Source organism: Archocentrus centrarchus, chromosome 9 (assembly GCF_007364275.1).
Source record: "Archocentrus centrarchus isolate MPI-CPG fArcCen1 chromosome 9, fArcCen1, whole genome shotgun sequence".
In the NCBI taxonomy this organism is placed as follows: Eukaryota; Metazoa; Chordata; class Actinopteri; order Cichliformes; family Cichlidae; genus Archocentrus; species Archocentrus centrarchus.
This window is the reverse complement of record NC_044354.1, coordinates 22,540,030-22,555,347: the sequence shown is the minus strand read 5'-3', so window position 1 is coordinate 22,555,347 and position 15,318 is coordinate 22,540,030. Positions and strand designations below refer to the sequence as shown.

The 15,318-nt window shown below is 42.1% G+C and overlaps 1 protein-coding gene across 6 annotated transcripts in view; it reads right to left on the bottom strand.

Annotated features, from left to right (window-relative positions):
- ep400 (E1A binding protein p400) overlaps positions 1–14,758 on the bottom strand; it is a 31,115-nt gene extending 16,357 nt beyond the window's left edge. For 4 of the 6 annotated variants that reach the window (XM_030737605.1, XM_030737606.1, XM_030737608.1 and 1 more), the window contains exons 1-23: positions 14,565–14,758; positions 10,116–11,463; positions 9,912–10,019; positions 9,713–9,797; positions 9,343–9,462; positions 7,293–7,687; positions 6,899–7,198; positions 6,437–6,622; positions 6,193–6,333; positions 6,034–6,106; positions 5,836–5,873; positions 5,690–5,747; positions 5,515–5,604; positions 3,904–4,017; positions 3,612–3,799; positions 3,327–3,504; positions 3,088–3,224; positions 2,828–2,997; positions 2,423–2,597; positions 2,197–2,333; positions 1,669–1,855; positions 1,322–1,491; positions 1,002–1,186 (exon numbers count right to left, since the gene is read on the bottom strand). In XM_030737605.1, the coding sequence (XP_030593465.1) occupies positions 1,002–1,186; positions 1,322–1,491; positions 1,669–1,855; positions 2,197–2,333; positions 2,423–2,597; positions 2,828–2,997; positions 3,088–3,224; positions 3,327–3,504; positions 3,612–3,799; positions 3,904–4,017; positions 5,515–5,604; positions 5,690–5,747; positions 5,836–5,873; positions 6,034–6,106; positions 6,193–6,333; positions 6,437–6,622; positions 6,899–7,198; positions 7,293–7,687; positions 9,343–9,462; positions 9,713–9,797; positions 9,912–10,019; positions 10,116–11,429 (4,549 nt within the window). In that variant the 5' untranslated portion in view covers positions 11,430–11,463; positions 14,565–14,758. The remainder of the gene's footprint in view (positions 1–1,001; positions 1,187–1,321; positions 1,492–1,668; positions 1,856–2,196; positions 2,334–2,422; positions 2,598–2,827; positions 2,998–3,087; positions 3,225–3,326; positions 3,505–3,611; positions 3,800–3,903; positions 4,018–5,514; positions 5,605–5,689; positions 5,748–5,835; positions 5,874–6,033; positions 6,107–6,192; positions 6,334–6,436; positions 6,623–6,898; positions 7,199–7,292; positions 7,688–9,342; positions 9,463–9,712; positions 9,798–9,911; positions 10,020–10,115; positions 11,464–14,564) is intronic. The other 2 variants (XM_030737607.1, XM_030737609.1) reach the window with 2 other exon arrangements.
- Between the last annotated feature and the right edge of the window lie 560 nt (positions 14,759–15,318).

Below are 15,318 nucleotides of genomic sequence, written 5' to 3'. Positions count from 1 at the left end.
TTAATGGACATTAACATTACCTAATATATTTTATTTTTGGCAGTACATGGGTCAAAGACTTTTAATGTTGGCAGTATGGAGCATCTGAGAACCTGAATTATTAGATTATGAGTTATAGTCAAACTTGAATGTTTGTTTTTCAAAACAAATGAAAAACATGTCAATGTAAGCATTGCATTTGTTTACTGCTATGAAACATAACTGAAAACTCAGGTAAATACTGACTAAATCCCTGCAAAGTATTACTACCTTAAAATGAACAAGGTTGGTGGTGATGGGGGAATGTGTATCTTTAGACTGTCAGCTCCATCTGTGAAGGTGTATTCAGTGGCAGCCTAAGCTGCACTGAGTGACTTTTGCCTCCATCGCTTCATCTGACTTGTTTACAATTATTATTACTTTTTTCATTGTATCCTCAGTTGAAATATGACAACTTGCATTTATTTTTTAATTAAACCTCAATGAGTATCTACTCATGGCAGAAACTTGTAGCAGCTCTGCACTCATGGCTGCACCGCTGTAGGAGAAAACGATGTTGCCAACCCACCACTGCTGCATGGAAGTGTAAATATATGAAACCTTAAAGCAAAACTTGTTAGTGAAAGTATAACAAACTTCTCCAGAACAGTTGCAGGATGAAGACCTCAATTTTTCAAATTGCAGCAATATGCATAAAATATGTGTAGACAGTACAGAGTTTTAACAATGAATCACAAACACTAACGCATGACTGTAAAGCTAAGTGTTAATATTTTTCTTAAAGTATGACAAAATATATTTGGCTCATTTAAATTCCAAGTTATGCAAAATAACACTGCACACATCACATGCTTAAAACTAGTATAAGAACACTATGTGAAAGCACAAAAACGAAAACTAAATATATGGGAGGTGAGATGTACTGTTAAAAGTCTGATGTGTACACCACCAGGAATCCTTTAGTTAATGTGAAAACCAACTTTCCTGTCCTTTACTGGATACTGCCCCTGAAATGATCTTACCATGAGGAGTGGCTGCAGTCGAAGTGGTGACTGGGGATTTGCCCCTTGTCTGGCCCACCTGGCTGGTGGTGGAAGGAGAGGCGCCAGTAGCAGGGGAGCTCGTTGGAGGACGCTGACCTGCTGCATTCGCAAAGACGGCCAGGCGACCTTCTGGCTTTGTACCATACTGCACTGGCTGGAACAATCTAATCAGACAAAAATAAAAAGCAGAGGATTTCAATACACCATGATCCTGAGGCTGCATTTTATTTGAAAACTTCTAAAGATCTTTACATAGATCATTTCATGATATATGGGCATTTGAAGATAATATTGCAGACCTCATGGGTTTTATCAGACATGGTTTGGGTCTTGGCGGTGGATCTGGACTGCTGTAGATTTCTTCTATGAGCTGCTGCGTGACCTTTAGTTTGGGTACTGCCTCTTCGGTCTGATACCGAGTCAGTCTGTTCTCATTATTGATCAGATCGAATATGGACAGGCTTGCAATCTAGGGGCATAATCAGTTAAGACAAGGTAAAGCAGCAGAAGTGGAACAGTGCAGCGTGACTGAGATTACTCATTAATCAAAATGGTCACGGATTGATTTTCTCTTGCTCTACTTACTGATTAATTGCATTACCATTTACATTCACAACATTTGCTAGGGCTATACTACAACACGTACCTTGCTCGAGTCAGTCTGAAGAGCTCCCAGCACCAATGACGGTACATTATATTCTAGAGAAGAACAGAAATAGGAGCTACTGGTCTCTCTGGGTGCCACCAGCTCAGGGTGGTTACACACTCGCTGCAACTGCATCAAAACCTGCAGCACGCTGACAAAATGACCTGTTTTCAGCGCCTCCTGAGCTCTGGGGGAACACAGCCACACAGAGAAAATAATTATAACAACAAACAACATATGTGCAGAACACGTATCCCTTGACACAATAAATACTGCTTGTTTGTTTGTTTTTCAAAGAACCCACAAAATAAACATATTTCCAGTTAAAACAAATGAAGAAAAAAAGATAGTTTGGTCAAAATAAATTATGTCGCATGGACGCAAAATACACTGCAATAGAAATTAAAGTAATTCAATTACTGTTCATGATAAGCTTTTTATATTTTTCCAAATCAAACTTTATTATATCAAACACTGCACTGCAGTGTGTGTCAGGAAAAAAAACTGTAAGAGAGGTAAATATTTTACCCTGGTTGAGTGAGGATATCCTCATAAAGGCTCTTCTGTCTGTTGGATAGACGGCATTTTAGGATGTGCTCGTACTTCTTGGGTAGCTGTTTCTCCACATCCCTTTTGGAGCGCCTCAGGATGAAAGGTTGAATCATCTACAGTTAAGAAGGTTTCATATTTAATTTAAGGATTACACACAGGTAAGAGATTCATGGAAGAGGACATCTGCAGGTGCTATACCCACCCTGTGTAGGCGGATAACCAGTTTGTGGCAGTAGTCCTGGTTCTGGTCTGTGCCTGCCTTAACAGGAAAATCAGAGTAAGGCCTGGTGATTCCTGGCAAAAGGAAGTGGATCATGGTCCACAGCTCCTTCAGAGTGTTCTGTAGAGGAGTGCTGATGAGGAGAATCCGCTGCTCACTGGAAAATGCACAGAAATATCTCGGTCATTCAGTCAGCTGAGCCTTATTTTAAGGATCCAGCAAAATATTAGGCAATTTCTTGGAGACAGACCAAAAGTCCCTCATATGGAATTAATCTCATCAGTGAAGTGACTCACCAAAAACAACATGCACATGCATTTCTGTTGCTCCCTAACAGCTATTATTATTGCATTATACAGTATAAATAACATTTATCACACAGCTCACCTTCTCAGAGCAAAAACAGTTTCCCAGTGTTTCTCCGTCATGTTTTTGAGGAGTTGCACCTCATCCAGGACTAGGTGCCTCCACCTTCTCTTTAGGAAGTGGCTCTGGTCTTTCATCAGGAGCTTGTAAGAGGTCAGACATACATGGAAGCTGTTGGCTTCCCCCCACCACTGTAGATCAATGACCATACGGTAGTTACTACATTTACAGCAGCTAACTCAAAATGCTATACGATATTGTATTTAAAAATAACAAATTACCCTCCTCCTAGATCTCCGTTCCCTTCTGTTGCCAAGGTAAAGGAGGACCTTAAGGCCAGGACACCAACGTTTGAACTCCACCTCCCAACTTAGCAACTTGCATGTTCTTACCACAACAAGATGGGGCCCCCAGATGCCTGCAGACAAAAAAAGGATCATGTCTTTATGTCAGTCAAACTTTATAAAATTAAGGGAAAAAAGTTCACTATTAAAAAAAAAAAAAAAAAAAAGAAGCATACCCTCTTGCCCAGCCAAGTGGGCCATGTAAGCAACTGTCTGTACAGTCTTGCCAAGCCCCGTCTCATCAGCCAAGATGCCATTCAGGTGTTTCTTGTAAAGGGTTACAAGCCAGTCCACGCCAATTTGCTGATACTCCCGCAGAGACCCATGCAACAGAAAAGGAGCTGCGCTGCGAGTCTAGTAAAAATAAATAACAACAATGAAAAACGTGTTTTAAAAACAAAACAAAACCATTATAACATGTTTTTTGTTTAAATGTGCGAGAGTATCTGAATGTGTCGTACTGATGAAGTGGTTCTGAAGCTGCCCTTTGGCAGGATGAGCTCTGTGGCTGCAGCTACTTCAGCTATGTCTCTGCAGGGTTTCCCAGAGTCAGAGGAAGCAGCTTTGTCAGCACTGCGGTACTGGTCCACACTCAGCAGGGAGTCAATCAGCACGGCCTCAGGTGGACTGCCTGCTACACATTCCGTTTCTAGGAAATAAAAAGTAAGAAGTATTTTGGAATCTCATCATTCACAAAAGGCCAAATAAAATTCTACTTATCTTGACAGTTTAACTTTATGATTACAAAAGTACCTTCAGGCTCTTCCATTTCATCCTCATCACTATGAGGACTAGGCTGAGGCCACTCAAAGGTGTCAGCATAGGCACCGGCATATTGTTTCATCAACGCATCCAGGGGCATCTCAGCTGCAAGACAAATACAAAAGCATTTCATTTTTAAAAAAAGAAACAAAGACAAGTCATTTTCATAGCTGTTGGTCTTAACTAAATGGCAAAAAACTCAAAATTGTGTATTAATGTGCACTGGTAAATCCATCTATATAACCACTGCCATGTTTCAGCACCATCTTGTGGCCAAACAAGAACTGCTAATTACAAGGCTGTTTCCTCCATGACAAAATTATGAAAATTCAATAATATCGCTATGGATCTACAACAGAGGTGATGCTTCCCTGTAAAACAGAATGCATAATTTGTGAAAAGTGGAACGTCAGAATTTTATATTAACTGTCTAATCACATTTGGTATAAAAGTACCTGACAACTTTCTGCCTCTCAATCTGCATACCAGCTCAACCGCATCAAAATTTATAGAGGTTTGATGCTGTGGTGAGTCAACTTCTAATTCATTGGTCTGACGACTGTGAACTGTAATGTGGGGCCAATAAAAACTAACAAGGAAGAATTGAGGAAAAGTTGACTCTGCGCATATTCCCCAAATAACAAAAAATTTGCATTTGTTTAGACACCTCAGGAGTAAACTACTACCTCAGCAACAGTTCTCCAAGCAAGTTGTGTGGTTATGGGTGTTTACAAGTTCCTCTAACCAACATACTAAAGTTTCTTAATTGAGCCAGTGCCACAAGTTTCAGCAACTTGCATGACATGTCATGTTGTGTCTCAAAGCAGCTCATATGCCGCGATTCCATTAGTACCTAATCAGCTCGACTCGACTCAGCGCGGTTTGTAGGCATTTCCATTAGTACCTGGTACCAGGTACTTTTTTAGTACCCACTCAGCCGGGGTTCCAAGCGATCCGAAAATGTGAGATCGAAGAACAACATGCCACTGAGTGGCCAGGAAGTGTCGTCACTGGCGGAGTCACGAGAGCGACTCCTTCTCCAGAATCAACTGCGCCATTTTTTTAAAACCGACAACAAGAAACTGGAGGCACGCAAACCAACACAGTGTTCAAATGAGGAGGTGCAGACATTTCTGTGCTTGGTGGGAGATGAGAAATGAGAAAGTTTATCATGAGGTCTCTGAGCTAATTGCTGCTCATGAGTACCATCGCACAACACAGCAGTGTAGACAAAAACTAACACACATTAAAGCGCGTACAAATTACATCACAAGACTTCTGCCCGCATTGCTCTATCGACTCCAGCCACACTGAGGTGGTCCTTAATTGTAACAGAAACAAAACAAAACTATACCGAATCAAGTCGACCAGCGCTGAGTAGGTACTAATGGAAACGCAGCAATAGATGAGTTTAGTCTCCATGCAGGTCTGCCCCTTCAAGCACCATTTTCACTGCTAAAATGCCACTAGATTACATCGAAAACTCATTTAACTGAATAAACTACACAGCAGTAGCAAGAGAAAATCATACTATTCATTTCGCTTCCTTAATCCTGCCTCTGCAAATACAGTATGGTTACAGAGAGATATTAAAATAAGTACCATCTTTGGCAAGGTCAACCAACTCTGCTTTGTGGTCCGTTTCCCCTTCGAGGCCCTCCTGTTCCTCGATGGTGCTCTCTTCATCTGTAACTAAAAGTGAAGGCAGTCTTTATAAGTCCATGTTATTTATTTCTTCTGTTTTTAATCAAATGAACATTGATTATTTGACACTTACCATCTTCATCAACCAAGGACAAACTTGCCTTTCGTTTTCTAACTGAAGTGGCCACCTGCTATAAAATGAAATTTATAACTGTAAAAATATCTTAGGTGCAAAATGTGCTTTTACACTATTAATTGGTATGCCAGTGCAACACTTACCTCTTTATCAGCCTTCTCTCCTGCTGACTGACCAGATACTGTAGAGCAAGTGAGGCAAGTTCAATACAAACAGAACTATCACAGGTCAGATAATCTGGCACATATTAGCTTGGAACCAGGAGCAACAGAAAGTAAAAGCTCATTATACAGAGCAAATATTTTGTCTCTTATTTTCAGTAGGTGATCGATGGGACATACCTCTGGCTTTTTGTAAGCCAAGTGCTTTGAGCCTCTTCTCATAAATTTCAAACTGGAGTTTAATTTCTACAACCTGAGAGGAAAAGATCGGATTTATGCTACTAAAAAGAGTTCTTTATAAATCCTGAAACTTTCAAGAATAAGAATAAACAAACACACCTGCTCAATGTTTGACCAGAAGAATTCTACCTCTCGAGCGATTGTGCTGGCAATATGACGAAGATGAATTTCCCTTTCTTTCTTTGCTCGCTCTTCACTTTTCTTCTGCTCTTGATGATAACGGGCACATGTGCGAACAAGCTGTGGTGGAGACACACAACACATGAGTTTGTCTTTGAGGGCTTCCTCCTTTTGCTTTTGTGCCAATCTGTATCCCCCCCCCTGTTAATTATGTTTGCCATACCTTCTTTGCAGCAGCCTCCTTCCATCTCCTTTCCTGTGCAAAGTCAGCTGCCATCCACTGCATTTCCTCCAGGAGATAGTCCCAGTGGGACTTCGGACGTGAGGCTTCCACAAGCTTAGGAAGCCTACTGGCAGACCACTGGCCCTCCTTCCTTAGCTCAGATATGCGTTGATGCACTTGACTCTCCTGGCAATCAGAAACAGCATGTGACATCAGAAGGTTAATCAGGAATAGTCATTCTTATGTTTTTGATTCAATAGCGTTTTTATGACACTGCAAAAAAGTGGGACAGGAACTGTCAATAGCTTTATTATAACTAACTATGAAATAAAATAAAAATAAACTTAAAAAAGAACAAAAATGTCCAATGACAACATTAAAAGGTCCCAAATCTTTTCCAGGTAAGGCTTTTAATCACCTGCTGACATCTGTGTGCAAACTAAGGGTTCTTAAGGAACTCACCAATTTGGCCTGCTCCACCTGCTTATCTTGAGAACCATCCTGTGAAGACTGCATGGTTGTGCTTTGACCAAAGCTGCCTATTTTGACTGCTGATATGCCATTGCTTCCAGTCAGCTTTGACTGATTGCTTGGGTTGACATTAGAACCAACAGGACGAAGGGGGCTTGCAGTATGGGGGGTTGGAACAGAGTTGGGAGCAGAGAGTGGAGCAGGAGACACAGATGTTATTGATACTGAGTTGGTCAAAATCCTCTGAACTGGCTGGTTTGGCTCTGTGCCGGGGCGAGCAAGTGCCACCGTCTGTAGAGCAAAGAAAACATTGAGAATATGAAGTTTATGGTATCGTCATCATTTAGTCGCTAGCATGCAGACTGACTGCTTCACACAGACTGACCGCTTGTCCTGACTGCAGAATGGCCTGGGATTGTTGCTGCTGGGGCTGCAACTGGAGATGAAGACCCGACTGCATCTGCTGCTGCAGCTGGGCCTGGAGCTGTGTGTGAGGGTTCACTGTGGCCAGGACAGGACCACCTGTCTGCACTTTCACCTGTGCCTGGAGCTGGCCACCTGGCTGAGTTGGATTCTCCACTAACTGAGCCTGCTGAGAGAGGGCCATAGTCAGGCCTGTCATAGGGAGGGCACCTTGTGGCAACCTGCCAGGTAGCTGAGGAGGCGGGGTGTGCAGGCTGGCTGCATTCTGCACTGGAGGTCCTTTGGATGGGTCGTACTGTTGCTGGTTCTGCTTCTGTCCTGCGATCTGGACTGCTTGAGGAGTAGGCGGCATCCCGCCTGTATACATGGTAACCAAAGTATAGGATAAAAGGGTAGTAGTGACACAAAGACAAATGGTAAAAAAATGAGTTGTTAATGCTACTGTCCAATATGCAGTGTTTCTTTTTTTTTTTGTTAAATAAATGCTTTTGTGCTCCTAGAATAAAGATTAATAGATGCCGTTAAGTGTTCGGCAGCTTTCCCTTAATATTCATTTGAGAGACCCCCTTAAAGAAGTTATATATTTTGAATCTAACAGGTAGATAATGAAATTTAACTTTTAACTATTAAACATCTGTTTGAGTTTCAGCTATAAGAGCTCCTCAGAACCTTCTCTTTATGAACTAGATGTACTTAACAGTAGTCTACGACTACCTGGTGATCAGAGCAGAAACTAATGAAACTCATACAGCAAAATGATTACAGAGGAAATGAAATCAATATGAGAATCTACATGTCTCTCAAATAAAATACTACTTTGATTAATGCAAAACTAAAACATTGCATTTTAAATGTTGAGAGAATGTGGTTAAAAACATTAAAAATTATTCATGCAAGAAGAGAGGTTTTAGAAAGAAAAAAGAAATGTAACAAAGAAACATGAAAACAGAACTTCTGAAGATACAGAGACAGGGAGAGGTAAGGGGAAGTAAAACTAAAGCGGACACTTACAAAAACACTGTATGTTTGGCATGCATGAAGCAATGTCATTCTAGCCGTAACCAAGGCATCTGGATGCCTCACATAGCGACAAAGCACAGAGGTGAGCAAAAGGACACACATGGGGTCTTGCAGATAGCAGGCCTGAGCGGAGCTGTGCACACTAAAGCATCACCTGCCTTACCTCCCTGCACGTCACACCACCTTGCCTAGACGCCATCAACACCTGGCCCTGACACACCCACACCACCACAATCGCAAAAACCTGTGCCGTGAACTCAACTCCTCCAAATGATTCCCCTCCTACTTAGACTGAGGGAAAGAAGCCAAGTCAGAACAAAATGTCATGAAAAAACATGGAAGGAAATAAACTAAACGTGGACATGAGATAAATAAAAATAATCTTGAAGACTGATGATTGATGATTCTGAGTTCCTGTTGATGGCTCACGCAAAGACGTACAATTGAAGAGGGAGAGACGTGTGAAGGAATGACGATGGGAAACCAAAGGGAAAAATGAAGTGGATTCATAAAATGGGAAAACAAGCAAAACCCATTGGAAAGTGAATTCATTCCCACAGGGTTCCCACTTTCTGTGATCCACCGCCAGATAAGATGAAAATCCATCAGCACGGGAAGGCCTTTCCAAATAAAGACGACAAACAGGAACAAACTTCAGAAAAGAAGAGATGGATGACGACAGGTGATCGATAGTTAAAACAAAAAAAGAAAATCATAAGACATGGCATCTTCCCATTGAGTGGCTACTCATTCTTCAGACTTGGATTGTCTTCTTCCCCATTTATCCTGACAGAGAGAGCTTAAGCCTGAACTTCCTGAGGACTGCTGAGAAATCCAGCAGATGGAAGAGCTGTTTGTTGATGCTGCTTGGAGTTTGTTTGTAGAAGATGAATGTTGTGATTCCCTTTTTAACATCTCCTTAGTATGAGGAAAGGGCATAGGTCCAGCAGCATCGAACAGAACACAGAACGGCCTGGTAGAAGCACTCCTACCTTGCGCAGTTGGCATAAGCTGCTGGAGTGGAACGCCAGGTGATCCTAAAGGAGCTACACCAGGATGCTGGAAAATCAGCCCATGGCGACCAACGTCAATCCGGGGCCTCTTAGCCTGATCTGGGATTTAAAACACACAATACCCTCATAACGCAAAAAAAAGCACTCGGCACACAGCAATGACCTTCTGAAGACCTTACAGGTCACCTCTCCTTCCTCGGTTTAAGACTTCAACACAGAGCGCTAGTAGAGGATGCCAAATATCTAAAAGCAGAAGCAATTAGAGGGAGAAAAGAAAACAAACAGAAAACAAAGCAAACGGGGAGAAAACAAAGCAACATAAGACAGGAGTCTACGATCTTTGCCCTACCTGCCTGCACCATAGCCTGTTGCCTTTTAAAGGCATCCATGTCTCCAGGGTTTGCAATGGTGCCAGAAGCAGCCCCTTGGTGTCCCTGAAAAAAACAACCTCTAATGGAATCAGTGAGATATTCTCAACAGACTCTAAGTAAGACATCATACATCATTTCATTGTAATAAGTGGTTTAAAAAAGTGCCGCCGCTAACACCTGAAACTGCTGCTGGGCAGAGAAAGCTGCAGAAACATTGGGAGGAAGCTGTGTTGCTATGGCAACTGGTGTCACTGCTTGGCCATCCTTTCCAGTAACAACCTTTACCTGAAAAAGGCACACAATTGAAAGAGGCACAATACTCAATGGATTAACAGAAAAATCCATATTTGATCTCAGACCAAGAGCCAGCCAATGTAATACCTCATCATTGATGACCTCGGACTGCTCTTCTTCCTCCTCTTCGTCTTCAAGATCCAAGTCATTCTGTCTCAAATAAGTATACAAGGGAACACAAGGCTTCTTCTTAAAAGCTAGATAGTCCATCATGTTCCCTTGGAGGTGTTGCAGGAAAAAAAGTTCAATAAGATATTCTTTGAACACTTCTTTCAGGTTCTCCATCTTCTTTGTGTGGTGCTCCAAGCACTGTTTTCTCAGCTGGGCAATCTCTGGTGTAGAAGGAGCAATTTCCTCTAATTTCTTGGCAGCTTGCTTCTTCACAGTGCCCACAGTCATGCTGGTGGGTGCAAGGGAATTACTGGGGATCCCTTGGGGTGGACTGGTGAGGGATGGACTAGAGGGTGGGATGGAAGAGGGTATACTGAATGTTGTGGCTGTTGTTCCTACTCCAGAGACCACACCCTGTGCAGTCTTCTCAAATATCATAGGACGTGCAAGCTGTCCTTGAATGATACTGCTGATCTGTGGAGGTAGGTTTGAAGTGGTGATGTGACCAGGGCTGCCCAGAGTTGAAAGTGTGGTGGCTACAGGACTCTGAGGTGCGTGGTGGTGGATGGTGCCGCCAGTCTGTGAATGAGGCTGAGAAAGCCGTCGTTCCCTCACAGATCCTGCTCCTGGAGAGGCCAGCTGTACCTGGCCAGGTGTGGCTGGGGCAATCTGGGCCAATCCTGTTCCCTCTTGGTAAACAAAGTGGCCACTACCCGATGGACTACCTAAACTGATTTGCCTCACTATCATACCAGCGTCAACAAAACGTGTTGGACTCTGTCCATGTACACCCAATGCTGTTGCAGGAGCTGCTGGCCTCGTTACACCCTGCAGAGGAACTGGACTATGTTGGGTGGGACTCTGAGGTTGTATGGGCTGGGGCACAGGTGAGGTGACCTGGATGTAGGAGGATGGTGGATGCTCAAACCTCCACTGAGATGTAGTATGCTGGAAGCCTGGGGATGCTGGGTTCTGGATGGGGAGTGGTGTTAGGGTTATTTGCTGGTTCGCAGTAACCATCTGCCCCACATTTTGTAATGTGATGTTCATGTTCTGGCCAGTGACTGGGCTACGACTCATGATTATCTGATAATTAGGTGACTGGGGGGCTGAGGGACTGGCAGCAGAGGAAAAAGGGGTCACAGGGGATTGAGGATGGTTAACTGTAGCTTGCTGCTGAGTAGCTGCCATGGTCGATTGCGACTGTTGCTCCTCCGTTTCTGACCCGCTGACAGACTTTGATCTCTGAAGCTGTCGTTGCATATTCTGTGATCCACTTCCATGGTGCATTGCGTGATACGGTTACAATGTTTAGCACAATAATCTGTGGAAAGGTCACACATAAAGTATAAATGCTAAATAAAGGGTTAAAGTAATAATACTAAATACATTTTTATTGACTATGTGATGCAGAAATAAAGTGTGCCTCATCTGTTGGGTAAGCCAACTATATAAGATACTGACTATAACAGCAACTTATTGAGCTGGTTAATGAATGGCATTTTCACAATAATTAATTCTTCTAAATACATTTCCCCTCCACTGGTTTTCATTAAATTAAAAGAGAAATTTCTGTCTGGGTATTCAACCTATAATCTTAGTTCACATAGCTGAAAATTAACCATATCATGTCAACATATCAACAACTTCATGAGAAATTAGATAAATTAGGACCAAGGATTTAGGGCTGCAACGATTCCTCAAGTAACTCGAAAAATTCGATTATAAAAAACCCTCGAAGCAAATTTGTTGCTTCGACGCTTCGTTTAAACTCTGCAGCCCTAGGGTGTCTCCGTGTAAGTGGAGCATTTCACCCACATTAGCGTTACAGTTCTCGGTCGTTGTCTTCTTCTTGTGGGTTTAATGGCGGTGGGCAAACTAGCTTAGAGCTGCATTACCGCCACCTACTGGACTGGAGTGTGGATCAGGAGTTAGAAAAAAAACCCTCAGATTCTAATAAGTTCCCCGTCGCTGCGACGGATTCCCTTTAACACTAATTGGATCATCGCTGACATGTTTTTCCACGCCTCCACTGCTCGCTGTCGTGTTTGTGTGTTGCGCTCGCTGTGCTGAGAATTTCAGCTGTTATTTTTTCTCTACTTAAGCTCCCAGAACGGATCGCTTTAACTATATTGCTAGCGAGTGCCGCTGTTAGCACTAGTGATCGTTCTGTACCGGAAGGACCCCTTCCCCGTCAAAATATTTTTTATACTTTAATCCCTGGTTATTGACTAAAAACAGACCTGCAGTAGAAACGTATTTAGGGGAATGCTTGTGAATACAAAGCATTCCAACATTACGCTCTTGTAGCCCCCAGTTTTTCAATAAAAACACTGATAACGCAACAGCAGTAGGTAGCTGTTTCACGAGCAATCTGTCTACGAAAGCGCAAAGAGGCGAAGCCGTTATAGAGACGATGAGCTCAGGTGGAGCAAAAGGAAAGGTTTTTCAAGCATCCAAAACAGAAGCTTTTTTCCTGTCCGCCATTAAACGTTTACTGGGAAACAGCTGGAGGTCCTTCATTAGCAAGTGAAGAAAGGAGAACTTTGTAGCTGCTCCATCCACCTGTTTGTTTCACATAAAGAAAAACTGCAGTTCGGAAGTTAATAAGCAGATGAACTGTTAATACGAAAAAAGTATTTCTTATCTGATTACTTGAATAATCGATGGAATAATCGATAGAATACTCATTTACTAAAATAATCGATAGTTGCAGCCCTACAAGGATTGTTGCTATAATAACTAATTCCTGTGGTGAACTTGCCACCCTGATAGCCATAACCAAGAAACGTCTACCAACAAAACCAAAAAAAAAAAAAACCCCAAACAGTCTTTTGGCTTCTCCATACACTATCTGAACATTTAGTGAGCAGCAGAGGGACTACCATCCACTTCTCATCAGTAGTGCTGAGGTGGAAAGAGTGGACACTTTCAAATACCTGGGAGTGACCATCTCACAGGACCTGTCCTGGACTCATCACATTAACATCACTGTGAAGAAGGCCAGACAGCGTCTCTACCTCCTCAGGCGGCTGAGAGACTTCAAGCTCCCACTCAAGGTACTCAGGAACTTTAACACCTGCACCATCGAGAGCATCATGCACGGGAGCATCACCACCTGGATGGGAAACTGCACTAAGCAGGACTTCATGGCCCTAAAAAGGGTGGTTCGTTCAGCTGAACGGACCATCAGAACCACCCTCCCCAACCTGCAGGACATTTACACCAAGCAGTGCAGGCTGAGGGCTATGAAGATCCTAAAACAGCCCAGCCACCACAGACACTCTCTCTTCTCCCTGCTCCCATTAGGCCAGCAATACCGCTGCCTGAGGACTAAGACTAAAAGGTTGAAGAAGAGTTTTTACCCACAAGCCATCCGTCTGCTCAACTCTGAGCCCTAAACTGGACTATCATTGTATAATGTAAATTATTATAATATTCTATAATTCCATGTATAGTGTGAATTACTTATTTTTATTCTTCTTATTTATATATATGTGTGTGTGTGTGTATATATATGGCTGCAGGTACAAAATACATTTCACCGTGCATTGTACTGTGCATAACTGTGCATATGACAAATAAACATTATCTTATTAAATCGAAGTGAAACACAGGAAACATCAATGACTGTCATCAGTATATCCCATCTCATTTCAAATGTCACTGAAGTTAGAGATTGTGCTCAAGAAATTTAAGGACTGTTAATCTGTTACCTACATATACCTCTTAATTATTCAGAAGCAGGTCTTAATAGAGCATCTGTAACGAAGTGCAGCTACACGTTATTTTTACATCTGTTTGCACTTACTGATGAGCGCCAGGTAGCATTTACATATTGCCCCGTGATGAAAATGATACAGCTGATGTAGTTTGATAATGATTCAGCCAAAGGAACGAGCTTTTAAAACAAAGGTGATGTACCTTAACGCTACCGATGTACTGCGATCGTCGGCTGACAACGACAGCTTGTTAACAGCGCTACTACTTAGCTAAAATCCCGTCGTTTTAACACCGTAACAGGAACATCCCATTTACAGCCAACATTTACAATCGACAGGCGAAGAGCAGTCGTTTCTTAGTACTGGCTTCAATTTGCAGCGCTTGTTGCGACATTAGCTTCACCCGTCTACAATTTCTGCGGGGCGTAACGTTCGCTTACGTTAGCTGCAGTGAGACATAACATATACAATTATCAGAATATTCATGTCCGGGACGATAGTTGAGCCACATAAAAAAAAAAAAAATAAACTGGAATGTAAATATTAAACCGTAATTCTTACAACACTACATATAGCCCTGGGGCGATTACAATAACCTGCGCTACATAACGCGTGCTAGCCGATGCTACTGCTTAGCTTGTTTTTGCTAGCAGGCCAGCTACCAATGAATAAATACAGTTATTCCTTCAGAGGCGTTACTTACAGGGAACGGGGCTTTTGTAGTAGTTTCATAAATCTTAAGTCATATTTACAATAGGTCCCATATTGCAACAAGTGCTGTTTCGCGAACAGTAAAATCTTGATATCGTTAGCTGCTATTCACTGTTTTGAAGCTAAGTTAATTTCATTCAGCAACATGGCGACCGCGGCAACCCGCTGTGCAACCCGGATGTCGTTCTGGATCCAAGGAAGCGAAAATATGACGTAATCTAAAATATGAGGGTTCACGCCGTAGTCTGGATGACTGCTGGTGATATCAGATTAAAATGCAAGCACTGGCAGCTTGGTTATTATCTTGTAAATATAACTTCTCCCCGCAAAGGTGCTTAATATGGAACAATAAGGACATCCACTATGAAAATAAGACTTCTATCACACATCGTTTGATGAAGGGTCAGCTGCTTTATTAAAATGTTTTGATTTCTCTTTATCATACAAAGAATTTCTTGATAAATTCAAAATATCTATAAAACCAAAAGAAAATGCTATAGTTTTTGATGCTGTATCAAAAAGTGTCCTATTACAAAACTCTCTGTTGCCGATCTAGTATTTAATTTTGAAGATTTTAATGACAGCTGTATATTGGTCAAGCTATATATTGAAATAATCTGTGTATCTACATACTTCTGATGTTCTTTATTTAATGATATACAGTGGGAGGAAGCACTGAAAACTTGTGATACTGTATTAAAAGCAGGTTTAAGGAAGATATTACATAGAATCTACCTAAAAATGCA